Source organism: Simochromis diagramma, unplaced genomic scaffold, assembly GCF_900408965.1.
Source record: "Simochromis diagramma unplaced genomic scaffold, fSimDia1.1 OVJJ01000497.1, whole genome shotgun sequence".
Lineage (NCBI taxonomy): Eukaryota > Metazoa > Chordata > Actinopteri > Cichliformes > Cichlidae > Simochromis > Simochromis diagramma.
The window spans coordinates 193301-216980 of record NW_024386912.1 but is presented as its reverse complement, the minus strand read 5'-3'; the positions used below and the strand labels follow the sequence as shown (position 1 = coordinate 216980).

Sequence of the window (23680 nt, the reverse complement as noted above, 5' to 3'; positions counted from 1 at the left end):
CCTCCTTTGCCTTTAGCTGGTAGCATGGTCTTAATTTCTAGGTCTTTAACCCTGTGTGTAAACAGGAAGTCCATCTGTCACGCTCTTCAGAGACGTTCCCTGGAGGCTCTGTTGGTATCATTTGAAATAAATACAAGAATCCTTGCAGAAAGTTTATTTTCCTATTTGAGCCGTACCTAGAAAGGGGAGCGTCTTCCATCTTGTCTGAGCGGATCGTAGTTTAAGTGTGTAAGTCATCGATTGAGAGCCCAGCTGCCTCTAAGGTGATTCAGTTCCTGTTGTTTGAGGACATAATTAAATGTTATTCATCTTTAATATCTGTCCAGATTGCCGTATTTGAGAGCTGTTTTATTTATTTTCTGGTCCTCGTTATCTGCTGACTCAACAGCTTTATGTCAATAGCAAAGAGTAATAATCATAATCTTCTTCCAGCTGTTGGTTTGTAGCATAGAGCTTTGATAGTTCTGATTAAACTGTGCTGAAGTGTAAAATCCACTACCACTTCACACAGAGTACCAGCTGACCCAGTCAAAGGCCCTGCTGCCTCCAGATGTTGTTTCTCGGTCTAATGAAAGCAGTTTGAAGTGTTTGCAAGTCTTCTGGCTAAAACTGTATCAAACACTTGATGAGGGGGTCGAGCTGTGTTTACATTTCATTTCTTCTGAAAAACCTGATTTTATAAATGACTCTTTGTTCATTTTGTAAGATGAAGTTCAGTAGATTTATTTCCTGTTTCATCATCATGTTGTTTAGGAAACCGTTCCTCTGGACCTCATCCATATATGTCCACTTCATTTGGGTCTTTACCTCTAAGATGAGGCGGTTTTTAGCTCTGTGCTTTGTTTTCCAGATTCTTTCCTTCTGTTTGAGGCATTTCATTTCTCTTTCCTTTGTTTCTCATGCAGTGTCATTGTGATCTTAGCACTGTGCTACAGCGCCTCACTGACGCTTCACCGCTCTGTACCAGAGAGTATCAGTGTTCAGCGGACGTCTCGTTGGTTCATTCAAATGTCCAGCAGGAAGCCACATCGTCTTTGCTAAACATAAATAGTCTATTGTTGAGTATGAAGAGGAAAAAGTAAATATTCTTTAACTGTGGTGCAGACAAGATCCTCTTCCTGACTCGGGGTTCTCCATAACCCCACCCACACCACTACCACCTCGCTGTAAACGATCATCATCTTCAGCTACTCTCGTCACTGCTCCTCGCTTCATACTTGGCGCTATCGTTTCATGTCATCCTAAGACTGCACAGCTCCAAACCCAGTGTCGCCTTACTAGACGTGTGCGATAAAGTAACCACTTCCCAATCAGTCATTGTAGTGAGGAGCATTTGCTCCAGGTGCAACAACACGGCGTCACATCGAACATTTGGAGATGCAACATATTAGTCTGTCATTATTCTGTGACGAACGATGCCTTTAGGCATAAACTAATGTGGTGTTGCACTTCAAGGCTAACATCAGCTGTAGCATTTCTGCCTGCAAACAGTTTCCTGAGTGTTCTCTGTGCTTCCAGGGTTTTGGTGTTGGAGAATGGAAAGATGGCAGAATTTGACTCGCCCTCCAATCTCATCAGTCAGAGAGGCGCCTTTCACAAGATGGCCAAGGATTCTGGACTCGTCTGAAGCCGGGGAGTGTCACTATGTCGGGCCTCCTGTCTCCTGCTGCAGAGAGCTGATGTTTCCAATGAGAGGGACACAGTCCTACGTGCCAATGACCTTCTTCTTTGCTTTGAAACCAGCAGCAGTTTTCATTGCACAAGGAGGCTGGGCCTACCTACATAAAGAGAATATCACCACCAGCAGTTTGGGGTCTGTTTGCGTTGCCCTGACAAAGTTCATACCACATATCAAGATTACCACGTGAATATCAAAGCCCCCACATTTTTATGATGGGATAAAGAAGCTCGATCTGTGGGTCTGCTTCTTTTATCCACACTGTCCACTGTTAAACTCCTCGACAACATGCTTTCATCATCATTATCACAGTAGTAAACACGAGTCATTCATACAAGCAGTGATTCTGGAGCTGAGGCACAGCTTGATTGTACCTGTGCCTGCATGCACACTACAAGAGGAAACGAGTTTAAATGTAAGGAATCAGGAATGTTCTAGTTTAACCTTTGGAACAGGGAAGGATGTGGGACATGCTGCGACCAAGCTGATTGCTCAGAATCATACATCAATCACAGAGAAAATACAGACGCACAGCTGCTGTTGATGTCACTGGACTGTTACTTCTCATTCAGCACTGACTATTTATTGTCTTTCAGTTACAGCTTTCCGTCGTGCTTTTGCTGAATGTGTTGGAGGCTTTATTCATGTAAGAAATGTTTCTAGAGCTTATTTTATTTTGATTATTAAAACAAAGACTGTTGCTCTGTCTTTGGTATGCAGCCAAATCTGTCCTGTGCTTTGCTTGCACTCTGTTTTCAGCGGTACGGCGCCTCTGATGGAGTCAGAAACAGGTCAACTATGGGATGTGGACAAACTGTTTGAATCTACATGTTGTGTATCTTTGGAAATGTATATACCTGCCTTACACAAATAAAGTTAGACAATGGCAACTAATGTGTTAAATAGTGTATCTGTGACAGCAGTGTTCATGTTGCTTGTGTTAAATGGCTTTGTGTGGTTGTTTGATGTGTGAAGTCTGTTTCTGTAGTTTACTCTACAGAGCGTAGCTTTGCACAGGTGTTAGGAGTGTGCTGGTCCACTTCAGACACTCTGCACAGAAACACTGGGCTCCGTCTCAGCCACAGTGCAGTCTGTGTTTCAGTTATGCACACGGGTGGTGTTTTACCACTGGTCTGCATACACGCTGCTGACAAATTAAGAGATGTGGGTAACCCAACACTTCTCTCATTTGTTCCTGCACCAACCCAACAACTGACCTGTGCGTTTAATACGAACATGTTTGTTTGTCATGTCACAGCAATGCGTGTTTTACTGAAGAGCCAAAAGGAGAAACAATCCTAAGAAAAGGCAGCAAGGTTAGTATTTAAAGTTTTTTCATGTGAAATTATATTCTAAAGATATGAGGAAAAAACCTCCCCGCACTGCTGTGGCCATACTGGACAGCAAGTTCTTATGTCTGTGTGGGTTCTTTCTGTTCACGCCACTGTGCTATTGCAGTCCAAAAACATGCATGGTCATCATCACAAGTGTACATATGAGTGTTAGCCCTGCAGCAGGTGGATGGCCTGTCCTGGCTCTATGGCAGCTGGGACAGACACTGGATGGACGGGTGATGTTCAAAGCCAGCTGAGCCTGGATGTGCTGAACAGCTACGGTCTCCTTTCTTTAGTAACAGGTGTTTTTACCTGGGGAGCAGTAAGTAAAAGTGAGCTATGACAGTAAACATGTTCATGTTACTTTGATCTAGAAGTCCGGGTTTAGGCAGCAGACTTCAGACAGCTGTCTGTGAACCAGTCACAGCAGAAATGAATTAGTTGTTACAAAGAGACACTTTTTAAAAAGCCAGTTTGTAGTTCTGTTAAAATGTGTAACAGTGTCGCGAGCACGGCACCTCAAAGGCAACTTTAATGACGTGTGTTAAATGATGTGTGCGGCTCTTTCGCAGCACCTGATATTCACTCCGTTTCCCATCATTCTTTGTCGTCCGGTTTCACGGGAGGGAAGATGGCGGTGGCTGGTGGAACAGACCCGTTTTAAACCCTGGTACGTATTTAAACACCACAAAAAGCCGCATATGTCTAATTTCGTGGTTTGATTGAATGTCTGACAAAGTAACAGCCAGTAGATGTGAAGCGGTGGCTTTGGCCTGAGACAGAAGGCGACCGGCATGAAGGGAACCCATCAACATACTGCTCTTCTTGCTAGCTGCGCTAAGCTAATTAGCTGCATGGGTAACTGAAAATCTGCCGCCAGACATTTTTAGCGTCTGATAATCAATCGAGTGTGCGACCGCTGACAAATCCGCATTACACATAATGGAGCTAATGGTCAAAACGCAAGGCGGACAGATGTTTTGTAAAGCAACCAACGCGCTGTCCAGCCACGGAAAGCTAATGATAATGCTATCTGTGACAAGCACTGAGAAGTGAGTCCCTGATATGGAAGCTAAACATGTTCTTTTCTTTTACAACTCAGAAATCACGTAAGCATCCCAACAGAAGGAGAACGACGGTAACGTGTAATCCACCGTGTAAACAACAGAGACGCAGTCATGTGCTGCGCAGTTTTTAATGATTGTGTTCAGTGAGCGTGGACTGAAAAATGTGTCTGTTGATCCGGTGTGGGGTCCACTCCTCCTCCGGCTGCCTTCAGCCGTCTCTCAGCTCACCCTGGTGAGAGCGCAGTGGGGCTCGGTGGACCCCTCAGACTGGCTCGGGTCTTCTGTTTCATATGACTGGACTCCAAACAGAGTCCCGACTGCAGAAGCATGTTAGCAGGCAGATGCATATTTAGCTCTTTGTAACAATAACAATAATAATATCATTCAAATTTGTTCAGTCTTTTCTTAGTTTCTCTGTACTGTACTGAAGACATGCCCTCACTCTGACAACACAACTGTAGAAACAGTCTGAGTATCCTCCATGATATTCATCATGTGTCAGGATCGTAGGCTCTCCAGGGAGCCTTTCCACGTGGATTATATTGTAACGTAAAGTGACACATGTTCTTTTCTTCCTGCAAGGTTGGTTCCTGAGCCCTGTTTTCTGGTGTGACCTGCCACGCCCTAGGTGTCTCAGTATTACTTCCCTCACTTTCTGACCCACCAGTATTTCTGGCTCATGGACTTGACTTTGGCATCAGGCTTCAGAAGGAGGCCTAGGGCCTTCTCTTCCCCAGGTGGAGTTGAAGAGACCTCAAAGAGCCCTCCTTCCTACTCACCTTCGTTTTCTGCATCATCTCCTTCAACCGGTCCATCTTCTCCATTGTCTACGTCCTCCTCTATATGTGCCAACACATCAGTTTATCCCAGCCATGTAAAAAGCCAATTCAATGGAACAGAGAGAGCCAGGGTTTCCTCCAGCTCTGCCTCTCTAGCTACGCAGTCTCTCTCCAAACCTACATGCAGTACCGCTTCCTCAGACTGTTTGCCTCACACTTTAATGCAACAAAGTGCTGACTGTGAAAAACAGGAGAGGAAAAGGGTGATGTACAATCCTTTCAATCCAAATAATGGAGCAAAAGAAGGAACTGAGATGAAGGAGGTGGGGGAAGGGGAGAAATACGATCCTTTTGACCCCACAGGTTCCCCAGCGTCAGATGTTGATGATGAGAGTGGCAAAGCAAGGGTACTGAAGAGAAACACTATAAGAGAAGAAAAGGAGAAGGTGGAGGAACCTCCAGATTCCACGGACACCTTCACTGACCTTCCAAGCGCCTGTCTGAGCACTCAGCTCCCTCTGAGGAGGAGGGTTGACTGTAGCACCATGAAAGCTGATTCAGATCACTCTGAGATAGAGGAGGGCGAGATAGTTGGAGCCATTGAAAGAGATGGGAGCAGTAAGAGACCTGTAGAGGAAACCCTCCCCCTGAGTTCTCCCAGCATCTCCTTCTTTGGGTCAAAGCCAGAGCGAATCTTCCGAGTGCTAGATGGGGATGGCTTTGTGTCCGTTTGCACAGAGGGCAGCTGGGAAGTAGACAGCGAGCTCAAGGATGAGCCTGTGGTAGGAGTAGAGGATCTGAGAAGGAAGCTGGTCAGCAGACGGAAGGAACGATATCTCTCCTTTCCTGCTTCTTCACCCTGCTCTCCCCAGCCGCCGCCGCCACCACCACCACCGCCTCCTTCTCATCCTCCAACTTCTACATCCTCGTCCCCTTTAACGCCTCCTGAAGATCAGGGTGGCAAGTGCTGCAAGTCCTCCAAAAGCTCCAAGGGCCACAGCCAGCAAAAAAGCAAAGATAGAAAAGACGGAGAAAAGGAGATTAGAAGAAAAAAGAGAAGGAAAGGCAAAGAGTGGGCTCAGGAGTCGAACAAGAAAAAGGCGCAAAAGATGGGCAAAGAGGATAAAGGCAGAAGGAGCAGCAGGAGCAGCAGTCGGAAGAGGAAGAAAAGATGGCACAGCAGCCCAGAGACTTCACGGTCCTGCAATTCTTCAAGAAGAGATGGCCACACCAGATGGTCGTTTTCCAGCCTGTCTGAAGAAAGGCACAAAGAGAGGGAAAGGGATAAACACCGGAGCCGGACTGGAGATCGGGACAGAGACACCGACAGAGGGAGGGAACACAATCGCATCAGTAGCCACAGGCGAGATGGACGGGATGAAGATTTTAGCTCCAGAAAGAGGGAGAAGGAAAGGAAGGGAAAACATCATTCAAGGAGCAGAGAGCGAGGCATTTCAGAGCGGTCCAAAAGAAGCAGAGAAAAGAGAGAAGGCAACAGAGAAAGGGAACGTGACAGGGATAGGAGACGAGACGGTCGTCCCGTCATACCTCCGTCCATCCAGGACCTCAGTGGGTCTGACCTCTTCGCTATTAAGCGAACCATTACGGTCACAACCACCACTACGACCACCACCGTTCCCGGGTCTCCGAGACTTACCCCATCCTCTCCTGGAAGGGCCACAAAGGACTCCGACAAGCCCTGTAAAAAGAAGAGAAAATGGCATTCAGCTGGAGAGGCAGGGAAACAAGGCAGTTGTCAGAGCCGATCGCAGTCGCTCTCGCCTCCCAGGTATCACAGCTATGAGTCAGACCGCTATTCAGACAAACTGGAGATTGATGTGTTGTCTTTGGATGGTGAAGCTTTGGACTCAGACTACCCATCTTTGGAGGACACGCCCCCTGCTGCTCTGCCTCCAGAGGCTCCCGTCCCCAGCCCTAAAGCTGCAGCTACGCCCAAGACTGGACATGAACCCAAAAAGAAATCTCGCACATTAAAGAAAATTGCCCGCTCTGAAGCTTCGGCTTCTGCCAGTACAACCAAAAGCAAATGCCTCTCTTCACTGATGGTCTCTTCCGGATCTGCCTCTGTTTCCCCTGGCTTCCCATCAGCAAAGCGAACCAGGAAGATCAAAAAAGACAAAGACCGGGACAAGGAGAGCAGAAAAGACACGAGTCGCTCTGGGAAGTCCAAGAAAGAAGGTGGTGCTAGTCAGAAAGGTAAGCTTCAGTCTAAAGTGTCGGTTCTGGTGCGCGAAGGCGTAAGCAGTACCACGGGGTCTTCGGTTGGCTCTGGAAAACTGAACATGGACCTTCTCGGCCCAGGTGGTGCAGCAGGGAGTACTGGGGGGTCTGTGGTGGGTGGCTCAATTGCAGTTGTGTTCTGCAGGGACAATGAAAGCAGGTCACCTTTTCTGAAACCTTGTTCAGAACCACTGTCACTGGGTGGGCGGAGTAAAGACCTGGTCAGTATGGGAAAACGCAGCGGTCTATCCGCACCGCCATCATCGCTGACCGGTCCTGCAGGACTGAAATCCAAGAAAGCAAAACCCAGCTCCATTACATCCACTTCCTCCTCAGCTTCCTCCCCTTCATCCTCTCTGGTAACCAAGCGGCGCCGCCGCCTGGCCAAGAAGACGAGAGAAAAGGCCGAAGTAGCGGGGTTGGCCGCCGGAGGCAGCAGCCAAACTAAAGTCATGTCCGAAGCCTGGGGTGGGGGTGTCTCCTTAGATGTTCAGTCAGGCGTTGGAGATGGGAGCAAGTCGGTCAGTCCACATATTGGCCAAGCTGGCCCCGCACCCTGCTCTTCCTCCTCGTCCACATCCTCCTCCACTAGTGTGCTCCCACCATCCTCGTCACCTCCTCAGACCCCTCCGCCACCTGTTGCACCATCGTTGCGGGACACCAGGGAGTCTTCACCAGACTCTCAAACTGTAGACAGCAGCTGTAAGACTCCAGATCCTTCTTTCTTAACTGAGGACTGTCCAAAACAGCCGAGTCCTACACAACCAGCATCCAGTCCTTCCAACCTGGCCCCCTCACAAGGAGCTGGTCTCAGCAGCGCCCCGCCCACGGCCAAGCTGCCAAGTCAGGATGATCTGTCAAAATCTCTGGGCTCGCCTTCTTCCTTGTCCTCAACCGTCTGTGGTCTCCCTTCCCTGGCTCTACCTCTGTCTTCTTCTGACCCATCCTCATCTGTGTCCTCTTCATCTGCTGGTAAGCCGCCTCCTCCTCCCCCTCCAGCTCCTGCACCCACTCTTCCTTGGAGTCTCCAGACTGGGGTGGACTGCACAACCGGAGGTGTCTTAGCATGTAAGTTGACTCTCCCTATGCAGAGAAGGCACATTATTCAAGCGCAGAGACTAAACTGTTAGTAGTGTGCACAGCTGGGCATTTAGTGGGTGCAGAGTTGGGTCACATGGTCTCTCCTATTTGAACCAGGTTGTCACTGACAGGGTTTTGCTGTTACTAGCATTTCTTCACATCGACCTAAGTGTATGAGATTACTGAAGTAGTTCTTAGTGTTGTGGAGAAAATGAAGAGTTACTGCGCCAGCATTTCACTCACCTTTGCACTTAAACATCATCAGAACACTTTTTTAATGCTGTTGGACATTTGACAGTAACTTACAGATTAATCAAAGTAGATGTGTGCATGAGGGAGCATGTGTGACACAGTGGCAGCAAAGAGGCGACCAGAAGAGCTTTGACAGCAGCAGCGCTTCTTTCCTTCATGGGACAACCTATCAGAAGGGACGGGGGGTAAACTTAGGACAGGTTCAAATTTTCCACATGTTGCTGGTCACTGTCGGAGTATTTTCCAGGCTTCTGGTAAAGTGTAGACTGACAGTACAGTTTGTGTCCGAGGGCAGCACGGGCTGTGCAGCACTGTTTTAAGCTTTTAGACAATCATACGAATCCATCTATAGTTTTAAAGATCATGCTGCCCTGTTATAAAACATGATTGTGTGTGTTTGTCAGTCTGTTTCCCTAAACAGTCTGTTGTTTCTCACAGTGACTGCTCTGCTCTTCAAAATGGAAGAGGCCAATATTGCCAGCAGAGCCAAAGCACAAGAGTTCATTCAAGCAACCAGCCAGGTGACTCAGTGGAGCTTCATTCATCTGCAGTGGGGAGGAACATTTTAGTGCACGTTCTTAGGAGGCCACTCACACACACTGTGCTAGAGTGGGACCTTGCTGTGTGCAGCCTTTTTGAAATGATGATCCTGTTGTTGTTTGAATGACCGTCGACTCGTTTGTCTCCTTTCTCACGTGCAGATGCTCTCACAGGCCAATCAGAACCAGTCCCAGCAGCATGTTCTCACTCCCTCGGCGTCCTCTTCCTCTTCATCCTTACAAATTCCTCCCCCTCCCTCTCTCCCCCCACCTCCTGGACTGAGCCCAGCCCAGTTCATTCTGCACGGCTCCCTCCCATTGGTTAGCTGCACTAAAACTCCACCTTCACACCTGCACCCGTCAATAGCTGGTGGATGCGCTCAGACTCCACCCTCCATCGTACCTGTGGGGATGACAGGTGTGTCTGGGAGTTCTAGTGACACTGGATGGGACAATGAGAGCAAAGACCCGGATAAGGTAAACTTGAACTTCCTGATGAGAGCAGTGTGCCCTCCAGGCTGAACAAGCCTGTGCTGGTGGGACGGGGCTTAGCAGTGGTCCTGCTTCACCCCCTGGGTTTAGCTGTGGCCTTTTTGTATTTGCTGTGTTGTTTTTGTGGGTTCCTTTATTTAACATGATTCTTCCCTGAATTGCACAGTACCTAAAGAAGCTGCATACACAGGAGCGGGCAGTAGAGGAGGTCAAGCTGGCGATCAAGCCTTACTACCAACGCAAAGACATCAACAAGGAAGAATACAAAGACATCCTCAGGAAAGCAGTGCATAAGGTGAGCCTTCACACACAAATCCAACCACACACGTAGCACTGTCTTATATATCACATGGCTCATGTTGACTTTGCACTTTGTCGCTACAGCAGCATAAAGTTGACAGTGTGGCTACAACATGCAGCATTTCTACAATAAAACTATGGATGTTTCCACTGAGAGCCTGGTACCACGCCTTTGTGTACTGCATTAACAAATAAATGCAATAATATACATTTAGTGAATTGGTATTTATCAGTAAAATAATATGAATTAAGAATAATTAAGACTAATATGAATATTGACATTATTAGCATAGTTTATTTGCATTAGTCTCAGATCAGCTTGTATTCATTCACACTGGCACGAGTCTATTCTTCTGATTTTCCTATAAGCACACAGCCTCACACATCCGCACACACCTGCACACATCTGCACACATGTCCTCAGTGGCCAGAGAAAGGTGAGGTGAAATAAGGTTGCATCAGGTTTTTTAATCACGAGCAGTAAAAGCACGCTGGCAGCTCGTCCAGAGAACGTAAGAACAAAGACTCACCATGTGTGCATTTCATTCATGCGGCCTCACATGAACACAGTCACACTCTACAGACACACAAAGGAACGCTGTTGGTGTCACGGGCGTGGAGTACTTTGTAACTGCTGACCCTCTGCTGTTAGCTTTCTCTTTGCTATGCTAGCTATCAGCTGCCACTCAGTGCACCTGAGTGGATCGTCCTGCTCCTTCATTGGAGCTTTTATGATGGGATTGGACCAGCATCTAGTCAAAATGTCTGATCTGTGCGTCCATAAATGAAGCTATGTACTTGTGTTCTGAGTTGTTACTGTTTAATCACACTGTGTCTTTATCTTAGATCTGCCACAGCCGCACTGGAGAAATCAACCCAGTCAAAGTCAGCAACCTTGTGAAGCTGTATGTTCAGCGCTACAAATACTTCCGTAAACACGGGCGCAAAATGGACGAGGAAGAAAGGGATGACAGGGAGCCAGGAGCCCTGCATCCCTCTGCCTAATACAAGACTTTTGGGTGGGGGGGATGTTCCACCTTTGCCACAATCTGCTCAATACGTGAGCAGTTCGCTGATTGTCATTGCCTAATTTTATTGTTTCCGTACCTTCCCTTGTCTATACTTTCATGTAGAAGTATGTATCCTCATCGCTGTAATCATGTTGTAAATATTCCTTTCCAAATGTATCATGAACTCAAGGTTCAGTAAGTAGATCCTGTCTAGACACTCGTGAGCTAATTCAGTCCCAGATTGAACCCTGCAATAAATCCTACCTTTGTCAAGGGTCTAGTTCTTAGTTTTTGTTGGTTGGATTTGTTAGGAGTGTCTCAATGGTGGGAGTAATTACAGGACCTTTTTTAATAGTATTGAATTAAATGTTTCTCCTCCCCTTTATATCAACATCCAGACTGAGAGGAGACGTGATACCCAGCTGCACACCCAAAGGAGTTAAACAATACTAAACAGAAGTACTGCGTCCCTGTGTCTTTATAGGCAGCTTGTAGGCTGTTGGTCACTGCTGATTTCTCACTTCTTTTATTGTGTATTCTGTGCATGTTACTGAGACTGACAGTTATACTCAGTCTCTTTATAAAATGACCAACACACTATAAATGTTGCTTAACACTGGTAAACATTGTATTATTTATTTTGTCTGCTCTCTGTCAGTGTTTCTGTTCATAGAGAGACTGTTCAGGACTTTCTCGACCGTCTACCACAGCTGTAGCTGCTGCTGGAGCCTCACGTCGCAGGCTAGACCGTCCAGTTTAACCACCCTCAGACTGGGTAGGGTCCTTCAAAGGCTGCAGCCCCTGAACTTGGACACAGCCTGTAGACTAAACTATAATAATATAACAGACAGTATATAACTACAAACTCTGGCCAGCTGTGTCGATCGCTTATGTATTTTGGCCCCAGCTGTTCTTAATAAACACTACATGATGGTCCCATGTGACCTTCGTTACATAAATGCACACACAATCCACTAACACGTCATTTTCCAAGTTGAATTCATGTGCAGGGAACAGACACAGGCAGACTACACTAACAGGATGTGATGTTACAACAATAGTCAAATATTAGTGTGTAATATTTGTCCAAAACACATTTCTTTGTTATGGAATAAAATGAATTCTAAAATCATCTTAACCAATAAGAGTGGCATTTTCTAAAACTTCATGTGTGTAATTGGACATTTCTTACCAGCGTAAGCTAAAAAGAAATACAACCATTTCATTTAGTTTACCAGTTTATTTGAAAGACACAAGAATGTGAAACCCTGAAAGTTACAAATGTAACGTGAATGAAATGGGAGCTAAACGCGGCCGACCTAATGAAGTCAAGCTGCCTGTAGGCTGGGCGCTTGGCCACAAGGGGGCAGTAGTTGGCTGGAAACTTTAATATTTTATTGGTCAAGAGCAACAAGAATGACGAACTGTTTAGATGTGGCCACACAAACAGAATATCCAGTGTTTACTTCCTGGTTTGGCGGAAGCGTTTACCACACATCTGTTTGACCGGCTCCAGCTCATCTGGAAGGCACGTGCCGTGCCAGGCTAGGTGTCCCCAGCAGAACGGGAGCACCCCGGGGCAGGGAGCGTGGAACCACATGACTCCACCTCCACTGCAACAACTAGATGTGAAAGTAGGGAAGTTTTACTGAAAGAGTGAAACACGAGTGTTGTGGGTTACAGCAGAAATGATATCTACCTACCATACATCCTGTTTACTGCACGTGACTGTGGCCATCGGTCCACTACCAGCCATTTCATTTTGTACAAATCCACTCTTCCAAGTTTGTGTGGGTTTCCTTCTGACCACACGCAGCTCTCTGCACCACCTGTTCAACATCACACCGTGTTTACATCCCTCCTACGTTACTGTGATCAAATACGAGTCCACTAACTTTATTCTCAAAATGGTCAATAATGTGTTTTTCTTCTGTGTCCCTAATAAAATAATTCAGTAAAAAGGATTAGATGTTACAGTCCCGGATAATGCATTGCTTTAAATGGAGATAATCTTGAGGGATGGCTGTTATGTTAAAAGTTGAAATGTGAATAGATTTTTGTATTATATGATTTATTTATTACATTTTATGTGGCGTGAATAAATAAAAGTACATTTTCGGTGGCCCCTACAGACAAATCACGTACAAACCCTGAAGCACGTACAAACTCCAAAACACGTAAAAACTCCAAAACACGTACAAAAGACAACAGAAGTGCTCCAGGATGCTAGGGGCCAGTGTTGAGCTTTTGTTACCTAGTGGCTACACAAGCCAGCAAGTACCAACGACCAGATTTGGTGTGTGGTAGTAACAGGTAAATGAACATTTTTTAAATTTTATTTGACTATATATGAATGCTTGTGTATAAATACACAAACAATACACATGTGCTTTCATGCTTTCAATTGTGTAATTTAAGTGATCTAGATAGCTCTGTTTTGGAAGTTCAGAGCTACCTAGATCACTTATGCTAGAAATGCTAGAAATGTGTTTTGGAGTTTGTACGTGTTTTGTCTCTACAGGCCACCATATATAAATAAAACCACTTTTTTTTTACATTAGTAATTCCTTTTCTGCATAATTTTATATTATTGTTAATGATAAATTAATTAAAGCAACAAAACAACCTGAAGAGCCGGCTCTTTTTAAGTGAGCCGAGCCGAAAGAGCCGGTTCTCTAAAAAGAGCCGGAAATCCCATCACTACTAGACACCCTCATCCAAGGAGGCCGAGCCAGGGTTGATCAGGCCCCAGAGTGTCACTGGTTTATGTTAAAATGTTATTTTTCTTCTTCTTTCTTCTGCTTAGTTTCCTACAGTTTATTTTCTATTCACTGCAACTGACAAATAATACCTCTTTAGCATTTATGGAGCCTCACTTCTTCAAAGGGATAGAAAAGGTGACAGAGAGGAGTAAGACAAAAGGGACAAGATAGGAGAGAGCAGAGCCGGAAGTGGCGCGCCCGACCGCTTCCCACACCTCCCCGCCGGATCGGGCTGTACAATCCGGCGGGAGTGAAGTTATTATTTTATTAATGTACAATACAAATGAATTATTGGCGGTTTGTCTTGAAACAACTGTAATCTGCATATTTTGACTTGATTTTTAAAGTAGCTCTAATATTCCGTCGTAGCTTCGTTTCAGGCTCTATCCATGACTTTGTTGGTTATATCTTCAAAGGAACCAAAACAATCCAGTTATTTTGGACTTTTTCTGGAACAACAATCGCTTTGGCGCATACGCTACAAAAGGCTGTGAAGAGTCAGAGGGTGTGTCTTTCTTTTCATAAATTAATGTCGACTCAAAACTTTTTTTATTAGCAAAATCAACATATGCACCATATATTATTCATTCAGAAAATATAAACTTCTTACCAATTAGCAGACTTTGTACAAAGAAAATAAAGATATAAAGACGGAATCATAAAGGTTAACAGAGTATTAACTCACTAAATCAAAATCTTCCAAAAAGTAAACAAAAATGCAGTTTTTTTTTAACTAAAGTCAAAGATTTAACCAACAAATTTAAATCGTTTTTCCAGTGTAGGGTTGGTTTTGTCTTAAAAAACGAAATTTATGTATATATTGCTTACACAAGATTAATAAAACATTAACACCCTAATTGACTTTGTTTTCCTTCATAAACACTCCGAACAATATCATAATGTCGACTCAACGCATTTCCTGAACGATTCGTTTTACGACAATTGTCGTTATTTTGCGGCATCCCGCCATTTTATTTGCGAACTCGACACAGTTAGCTATTTGTCGCCGCTGCACGCTGTGGGTACCCTGAAGATCAGATTCGTATTACTAATAGATCCAAGTATATTATCTCCTTCAGTCGAAGTAAGTTTGTCACAAAGGACCTGGTCTACCTGATCTCGCGCTTCTTCTTCTGCTACATGATCTGAAATTTGCTAAACACTGGAGGAGAGAAGGTAAGACTCCGCGGACCCTGCATGTTAGCATAGTGAGCTTGGTGGCTAATTCGAAAGGCTCAATTAAGCGCTAAACAAGTCGATAGGACTTAAAGTAAAAGCTGTTATCGCGTACATTTCAGATATCGTTGCCGTGCTGTTTGTAAGTTAAGGAAGATGTTGGGTGAAAATGAAACGCGTGCTAGCCTTATGGTTGTAGGAGTGTCGTCGTAATCAGGACAACAGTTAGCATGTACCGAGAACTTCCGCTCTTGGGGCTGTCGCGTGCTTCAATGCCCGGATTGACCAGCATATAAGTGTCAATGAAGTGATCCCCTGTTGTTGCAATAGGTGAAAAATGACGCAGTTCCTACCACCCAACCTCCTGGCCCTCTTTGCTCCACGGGACCCAATACCTTTCCTACCTCAGCTGGTGAAGTTACCCCACGAAAAGCACCACAATCAGCCCTACAGTGGGATCGCCCCGTTCATCAGACATTTCGAGGTGAATGTAAAGTCTTCTGTGCGCTTTGGTTAGCCCTTCTTCTTCCGTCCCGCATTAGTCCTGTTAAATATCTCCTTTCTCTGACCAGGACCCGAGAGATGCCCCGCCTCCGACAAGAGCAGAGACCCGTGAAGAGCGGCTGGAGAGAAAGGTGAGTATTCAACCTGTTCTCCTGCACACAACAGCCCATAATGACACCGCGAAGAACGTTTGACTGACAGCTTTGCAGACAGACAGTAAGACTGGCACTGTGTAAGAAAGTAGTTCAGATTACATTCAGAAATATTCAGTACACTGTAAGTCCAAGAAAACAGCCACACAGAGAGATGACCGGAGCATTTAGCTGTCACTGAATGATCTGTACATTATACAGCTTTATAGAGAACAGGAGGAGTCAGTGTGAGGGAGGAGCTGTGCTGGAGAGCAGTTTGGTCAGTCACTTCCTGTCCCTCATCGACTCAGACGCCTCCCGATTCTGACCAATGACGCTTCCAGCCAGCTGCTGCCAGAGAACGTCTGCAGGCGGCATATTTCAGATCTGAGGTGACTGACTGACCCTGTGCTGCTCCAGTCTTGTTAACCACAAAATCAGAGAGGGTGCTCCCAGAGTACGCACCGAGGCCTGAGCAGTTTCTCACTTAGAAGCAGATGTGGTTGGATAGTTTTTTTTTTTTGTTTTTTTTAACGAAAAATGTAGCAGCAGCATCCGCCTGACAAGAGGCTGGTGAGCAAACTGAAGAGCGAGGAAGGATCAAGAAGCAGCCTCTCCAGGACCTTTGAGTAACCGTGGCGTCCTCCACAGCACCGGCACCTTCTCCTGCAGCAGAATCAAGCTGAAGAGAAGCTGAGAAATTTGGCTCAAAAGGTTACAAATGTGTGTGGGTTTTGAGGGCTCACAAGCACATGCTTCAGTCCACACACACAAAAGCAGTGTGAGCACACGTAAAACTACTTTATAAAAGCTTTTACCCGAACCTGAAACCAGTCATTTACACACCACAGAAGAAGTTTAGCTTCACTAGTTGGATCGTTTTCTCTGAATAAGCTTTCTGTTAATGCCGATGTCTGAAACTACGCCTAACGTCCCTCCTGCTCACGTACAAAACTTTGAATATGTGTGCATGAGTCGCCCCATACGCACACGTCACGTTGCATGCACGAGGTTCACGCTGCTAGCTTTGCACAGATCCACAGATGTAAGTTCATGTCCCAGTGTAACACTGAGATGTTTCAGATCATCAGACAAAAAGAATGCACGTTTCTATATGAAGCTTTTATTATTAAGGGGGATTGATAAATGCTCTGCATTTGTATGGATTGAAGCATGCACCTGTGAGTCGTCAGGTTACACACAAATCCCTGCACACATTCGTGTTGTTCCTTCATGCTTGTGGATCATTTGTAACCGTTTTGAGGCCAGTTTCTCTCCACACTGCTGGACAGCACAGGGTTTGAGCACCGTGGGAGCTGGTTCTTCTTCTTCTTCTTCTTCTTTCCACACTAAAGCTCTTTCAGAGCCAGGTTCTCCCTGATTCAGACCCTCAACTACAGCTGCACAGATCAGCCAGGCAGCCGGCTCTGGAAGTGCTGGTGGTTCCAGACGTCGTCCATGTGTAGACGATGGAGGCCGCGGTGCTCTTTGGGACCTTAAATACTGCACACGTTTTTCTGCAGCCTCCTTCACCTACAATCCAGCCTCTGAGGACAACTCTTTGGACTTCACAGCTTGGGTGTTCTCTGACTTGGACTGTCAGCTGTGGGACCTTTTTATAGAGAAAGTGTTTCTTTCCAAATAATGTCCAGTTCGCTTTATTTACCACAGCTGGGGCTCCAGTCAGGCTGTAGACATACCATCTGACAGGTGATCAGTGGAAACGTGCATCTTTTAACTTTATGGGGTGTTTTGTGAAGAATTTAGAGGTGGGAATGAATTTAATCCAATGCTGAAAGAGACTAGAACAGATGAAGCTCTGTGAAGTCTGTATGTGTCCGGTTTTCTGAGAACAAAGCAACGATCGTTAAGAAAGCTGAGCACTAACCGTTTCTGTGAATCTTTTGTTTTTGTAGAGACGAGAGAAGATTGAAAGGAGGCAAGCAGTAGTAGAGACAGAGCTGAAGCTTTGTAAGTTCCTGACACGGCACACGCTCTGCCAACGCTGCATGATGTGGTGATTTGGCCTAATGTTGCTTTTCTGTTTGCATGCTATCAGGGGACCCTCATAATGACCCCAACGCACAGGGCGATGCCTTCAAGACTCTGTTTGTGGCACGAGTGGTTAGTATATTCAAATAGCTGCCTGCCCAAGTGTGTTGGGCTTGGGTTTGTTGGGTGGGGGTGTTACCTGTCTGTGTGAACTCTAAATATCTTCTTTCTACAGAATTATGACACCACTGAGTCCAAGCTTCGCCGAGAATTTGAAGTGTACGGCCCCATCAAACGGGTACGTTTACACGGTCCCGTCTGGGTAATGTTGTGCTCAATGTCTTATTTATTCAGTTACTACTATTTTCAATTGTCGCGTGCAGTACACACCTGGCATCGGCACACTTGTGTGTGTTGCCCCTTAACTATCAAATGTAGCAGTGCAGCAATGGTGAATCGAACAGGATGTTTGAGCCGCGCTTCCAGCCGTCCAGATCCAGCTAAGCCCGTTCTGCAGTCTCACAGTATCAGTGTTATGCAACAAAGATATCAAGGTTAGCCTTTAAAACGGTTGCAGGTCACTTTCTACAGGAAGAGAAATGTTACTCTTGATTATTGGAGTACTTTCCACATGCTGTAATAATTGCATTGACTGTTGGGCTCGTGTACTGGACACGTGTCCAGTTGAAGTCCAGTGTCTTTCTAAAGGTGCTCTGACATGAGCTTTTCTCCAGATGTCACTAACAGCTCATCTGTTGAAATCATGGCTGTGCATAAATGAAGTGTTGAAGGCCGAGTCACGGCAGCTCGTTCAATCCCAACCTGCACAAAGCTGTGTCGTTACAGAGGTGTCACACAAGGAACGTCTCATTATGAGGAGAACCTGTGAGCTCTCTCATGACCTTTGCAAACTGGTGGCACTGGTTACAGAAACCTCTCTAAACTCTGCAGCAGTGCTGGGCCGTAGTGGAGAAGTGATCATTTCACCATAAACGGGTCACAGAAGAGCCAAACTGAACTCATCGTCGTTGAATCAGGAGAGCAGCTCATTCAAACCCAAACCTCTGTTGTCTTGACAACGACACACCGTGGTCCCCGAGTCTGACAGCGAGCTACACGGAGCAGGGGTATGCTGTTCCCTTGACGTGCTCCTGTGTCGTGAAACCACGAGTGTTGCTATAACAACCCCACGCACATTAGCTGGTACTCGATTGTCATGGAAAATGATCAAAGTCCAGTTGAGCCAAGCTGGTAGTAGTGGGAAAGGGCTGTTTGGATGCCGTAATACCAGTCCGTATTTGTTGGTCCAGAACCACACCCGAGGACCGTCGGACTGGTTTGTGCATACAGCAGCTGTCAGCTTTCTCCCATTCCTCGTTATTACACATTTATGGACAGCTGTGGTTGGCTGTGTTGCGTGTGTGTAGCATGCCTTGTTACTGACTTTGATGTCAGTAACACCTTTAGAACATCAAAGATCGACGATGTGTTCAGTACTTCTATTATGAAGACAAGCTAACGCATGTGCACGTGCTGGGCAGGTCGCTCAGGTGTAAACTCACCAGCCACTTAAGGTCCACCCTGATAGTAACAGGTTGGACTCCATGTTCACCTGAAGAGAAAAACTCATGGATTCCTCAAACTGTAGTCCATATCGCCTTCATGCACATCCATGATGCTGAATTCCAGCTCCACCATGTTTCAGTAGCACTCTGTTTGATTCACATCTGTGACCCAGAGCTCATTTATCCACAATGAACTGATTGTCATGTTCAAGAAACTGATAGACTTTATCACACGGTGTGTTATCCTGCTGGAAGCAGCCATCAGCAGAGGGGCGTGTCCTGGTCCTAGGTGGGCGTGTTGCTGTCAGTGCATGCACATTCAGGATGCTCTTCTGCTTACTTTGGTTGTAACAACTTGTGATCTGAGTTACTGTTGCCCAGGCCTGCACGATATGGCCTAAAATCCATATCGCCGTATAATTTGAAGCATGTGCGGTAATGATTTATATTGTGATATATTCTTTTCTTCTACTGTTGTTCCAGATTTACATAGTCTACAACAAGAGGACGGGGAAGCCTCGGGGCTTTGCATTCATTGAATATGAGCATGAGAGAGACATGCACTGTGAGTACCAATATGAACCCAAACATAGTTATGTTTCTTAAAGACCAAATACTGTGTGCAGGGCGTTTCTCCTCTGCAGCTCTGTTTGTAACAGCAGCAGCTTTCTCTGTAGTGACTGCTGCTGAGTGAGAGCCCAGCTGCTGGTTAGTGCTGGAGCTCTGCTGTGTGTGTGTGTGTGTGTGTGTGTGTGTGTGCCTGTGTGTGTGTGTGTGCCTGTGTGTGTGTGTGCCTGTGTGTGTCTGTGTGTGTCTGTGTGTGTGTGTGTGTGTCTGTGTGTGTGTGTGTGCCTGTGTGTGTGTGTGTGTGTCTGTGTGTGTGTGTGTGTGCCTGTGTGTGTGTGTGTGCCTGTGTGTGTGTGAGTGTGCGTGCGTGTTGCGTGTCATCAGTCTGGTCTAAGAACGGCGTTCTCAGCAATAAAGACTTGTTTTCTTTTTTGCATCTTGTGTGTGGGGGCGGGGTCAACTGTTTCATTTGTGAGCCTGAACATCTTTGCCTGTCAAAGGCACATTGTCTTTTTAACTGTTAGGCCTTGTAGCTTTGTGGAAGAGCAGCTCTCCCGGTTGGACTATAATGGTAAGCACATAGTCAGACTGGTCACCAAGCATTGAATGGGTTTTTTACCAGACATGTGTCAAAGCCCACGTTTTACAAACTTTTATCGGTGGTCTTCAACCCTGGTCATGGTGAGATTAATTCAGCCTTTCCACACTAGCGAGATACGTTAAGCTGGTGGCGATGCCACAGTAAATACTGTCTCTTTAGTCGAATGGTGTCATCGAACACAATGACGCCATTCTGGGATGTTGGTGCAATCAGCTCTTCAAGACCAGAGTTGCTGAATCACAGTTGTGTAGTTGGAGCAGGGGATGAACTGATGGGGAATGTGGGGTAAACAGTGTATTAACTGTATGTTGTTCTCATTGCCACTGCAGCCGCCAATCTGTGATGGCTATTGGCCAGAGCTGGCTGGCAGATGATGATGGTTATGATACATCTACACCCTACTACCACAGCTCAGTATATGGTTGGTATAATGGGTTTGTATGATGGGTAAGATTTTTTTCCACCCTCCATCTCCTACATAGGGATAGGGTTCAATGGGTAAAGCGTCTTCTTGCAGACCCTAAAGAGCTTTTATTCAGACTTTTACCATTGAACGCACCCGACCGCCTGTCCTAAATGTCACCTCAGGTTAATGAAGGCAGTGGTAGCTGAGCCTGAGAGAGCCACACGCATTAGTAAATGGCTGCCATTCGCATTAGCTGGAGTTTGTTGTGACGTGGAGTTTGCAGTCTTTCTCATTGCACAGCACTAAATTGCTGCAATGCTTAACTTGGCAGCCTTACAAACTGCAGACTGTCACCAAAAAGCTTTAATCTCATCATTTATTTACTGATAATCTTGTTGTTCATCACAGTGAAGAGTGAAGCTCCACACGCTAATCAAGAGGTTCCTGTGCTGTCAGCTCAAAGAATAAGTGTTCCAGGATGGGTCCCCAACAAAATGGATAAATTAGTGCAGGGGGCTGCAAAACATCTTTGACTATCTTTAACATGATTCACTTGAAGTTTCCGAGTGTCGTGTATGAGCCCCCCAGTTTGGGTTTTCTTCCCTCAACCAGGCTTGTCGGGGTCATGTGATCAGCCCCTTTGCGCAGCCACAAACAAACTGTTGTGGTTCTCAGTCTCGCTCTCACTTAGCTTTAATGATTGTCACTGCGTATCCAGCAGACAGTAAATGCAACAGGAAATGACCGCCCGGGGCCAAAGTTTCCAGGTGCTAGTTTCTACAATTCCAGTTTATAACATCTGCGCACTGAATGCATCTCAGCCTACACATCCATGGCATGCCAGTGTTAGGAACATTTCTTTCTCAGTAGGTTGGAGTTGTGATAAAGCCAGTCCTGCAAAGAAGCTTGGGGTTTTGTTTTATATTTTTCCACGTTTCCTTTTCCCCACGTGGTCCATGTCAGTAGGACTGGTGGTAAAATCCTTCTTGAAGAGGGAATGGGTTCGGGGTATGGTAAGTAGATGTGCTGTGACACTGTCGTGGTGTGGAGGTACTTTAGTGAGGCCTTAAAGCTCGGCCTGAGCCTTTCTGAACTCTTATCAGTGAAATGATGTTGTGTCTGGTGGGTTTTGGTAAGGCCCCTTTCATGGATGGTAACGTTTTAGCCTTGGCTCCACACATCAAGTAGCTTAGTCTGGACCGTGGCACGTTCTTCCATCAGTCAACATGGGTCATAACATTGTGTGGTACACGAGTGGACAGTTTGCCAGGTGCTGATGTTCCTACTGTATGTTGCTCTCAGTAAACCTGTAAATGAAAGCAGCTTTGTGTAATAACAGAAGCTGCTGCAGCTTTTTACCAACAGCTCGATGCATTTAAATCTTCTAGAAAACAAAGTCTTATTGTAGACGTGTCAGCAGGTGGCACAAAGGTTTAGCAGCAGTGAATCCAAACATGCCACAGCTTTATGAAACAGCACCTTAGTCTATCAAACAGCAGCTCTTTGGTGTAGCTGGTGTAGGACCCCGAGTAAGTAAAAGAAACGGTGTAATGTAACAATCACTCTTCGGGTGGAAGGAAGTCTACTCCCATTATCCTTCGACTTTTGCCCAGAGAGCAGCCATGTCGGCTTCGCCTGCTCCTGGTCAGTATAATAATGCACTGTTTGTTTCCTTAGCCATATTCCCTCGCTCCCTTTCCTCACCTTTTATCTTCCCTCTTCCCGTTACTCTTCTCCAGCCGCCTATAAGCATGCTGACGGGAAGAAGATTGATGGCAGAAGGGTCCTGGTGGACGTGGAAAGAGGACGTACTGTCAAAGGGTGGCGTCCTCGCAGGCTAGGTGAGCACTGCTTTCTAAGTTGTTCGCCGTTAGGCGTCCCTCCACTGTGGGACTGTAATGTGCAGCGCCTGTTTTTACAAGGTGGCGCTGTAAACATTCGCCTGAAGAAAGCGGACTTCTCATGAACATGTTAGAAATGTTTGTGGTTTCTCTGTCTAGGCGGTGGACTGGGTGGCACCAGGCGAGGCGGCGCTGATGTCAACATCAAGCACTCTGGTCGAGATGACGCGTCACGCTATGACGACCGTCCTCTTGGGGGGTGGGTCTTCGTTCTACATTTGTAATTTGACGTAAAAATACAAACTGCTGTAAATACTTATTGCAACTGTGCTGCCCACAGTGACCGTGACCGTGGAGACCGGAGGGAACGCAGCCGTGAACGGGACAGGGACAAGGACAGAGAGCGTCGCCGGTCCCGATCTCGCGAACGCCGTCGCCACACCCGTTCCCAGGAGCGAGAAAGGGACCGACAGATCGGAGCAGCAGACGACAACAGTGGTAGTAACCGGCGTCGAGATCGCGAAAGGGAGCGTGGGGCGGCATCGGGAGGAGACAGCAGGAGCAGGGAGAGGAGTCGAGACCGGAAGAGAAGGAGCAGGAGCAGAGATCGTAAAAGAGACAGGGACAGGGCGAAGGGGCCAGAAGGAGGGGAGGAGATCGGCCAAGGAGAAGCTGCCCCCGAGGTCGGAGAGCGCATGCTGGAGGAGCACGAGGGAGAAGCGAGTGAGGGCTTAGAGGAGCGTAGAGACAGGGACAGGGACAGAAGGCGTAGCCACAGGGACAGGGACAGACGCAGGGGAGATCGGGACAGAGACAGGGAGCACAAACGGGAGCGTGGGGAGAGAGACAGGGGCGATCGGCGAGAGGAACGGCACAGCTCCCTGCGAGATGACATGGGCCCTCAAGACGACATGGTAAACGAGGATGATGGAGGAGTGCCGCCACAGATGGAGGAATACAGCCAGGACGGGATGATGGCGGGCCAGCAGTCTGCGCCGTCAGCTGATGGCTACGTTTCCAGTGAAAATGGCTACAAGATGGAGGCTGCAGGAGACGAGTACTGAAACGAAGCGCCCGTCGGAGCGTCTCGTATACCGTCTGTGTTCTTTGACCTTTGTGATGTCAGAGCCTGCCTGTCAGTCTGTTTCTGTAACCTGGTGTCATGGTACGCTCTCAACATGACCCCACTAACGTGTGCCACTACATCACACTCTCATTTTACTGTAGCGATGGTTTTGGTTGTAGTCTCCCCCCCCCCCCCCCCCCCCCCCAAAAAAACAAACAAACAAACAGACACAAATAAACTTTGTTTTGAAATGGTTCGATGGTGTAGCCGTTTTAATTTCCAGATTTAGCAGCCACG

The 23680-nt window shown here is 46.5% G+C and overlaps 3 protein-coding genes across 5 annotated transcripts in view; all 3 read left to right on the top strand.

Moving 5' to 3' along the window:
- Window positions 1–2568, top strand: part of abcc1 (ATP-binding cassette, sub-family C (CFTR/MRP), member 1) — a 31320-nt gene extending 28752 nt beyond the window's left edge. The window contains exon 31 of the mRNA XM_040036282.1: window positions 1519–2568. Within this exon, the coding sequence (XP_039892216.1) occupies window positions 1519–1627 (109 nt within the window). The 3' untranslated portion in view covers window positions 1628–2568. The remainder of the gene's footprint in view (window positions 1–1518) is intronic.
- A 633-nt stretch (window positions 2569–3201) lies between these two features.
- On the top strand, window positions 3202–11904 carry scaf1 (SR-related CTD-associated factor 1). Of its 3 annotated transcripts, XM_040036284.1 has the most exons (7): window positions 3202–3344; window positions 3585–3682; window positions 4662–8167; window positions 8870–8952; window positions 9133–9447; window positions 9629–9757; window positions 10609–11904. In XM_040036284.1, the coding sequence occupies exons 3-7, from the start codon at window positions 4759–4761 to the stop codon at window positions 10765–10767; spliced, it is 4095 nt and encodes a 1364-aa protein (XP_039892218.1). In that variant the 5' UTR covers window positions 3202–3344; window positions 3585–3682; window positions 4662–4758; the 3' UTR covers window positions 10768–11904. The 3 variants fall into 3 exon arrangements, with proteins under 3 accessions (XP_039892218.1, XP_039892219.1, XP_039892220.1); XM_040036285.1 differs by lacking the exon at window positions 3202–3344 and having other exon boundaries at window positions 3501–3682; XM_040036286.1 differs by lacking the exons at window positions 3202–3344; window positions 3585–3682 and adding an exon at window positions 3689–4064.
- Window positions 11905–14496: 2592 nt separating this feature from the next.
- Window positions 14497–23611, top strand: snrnp70 (small nuclear ribonucleoprotein 70 (U1)). The gene is made up of 10 exons (XM_040036287.1): window positions 14497–14710; window positions 15041–15194; window positions 15283–15345; window positions 17262–17316; window positions 17405–17469; window positions 17573–17635; window positions 19386–19467; window positions 22216–22317; window positions 22477–22576; window positions 22658–23611. Exons 2-10 carry the CDS (start codon window positions 15048–15050, stop codon window positions 23379–23381), a joined length of 1401 nt encoding a protein of 466 aa, XP_039892221.1. The 5' UTR covers window positions 14497–14710; window positions 15041–15047; the 3' UTR covers window positions 23382–23611.
- Window positions 23612–23680: the final 69 nt, after the last annotated feature.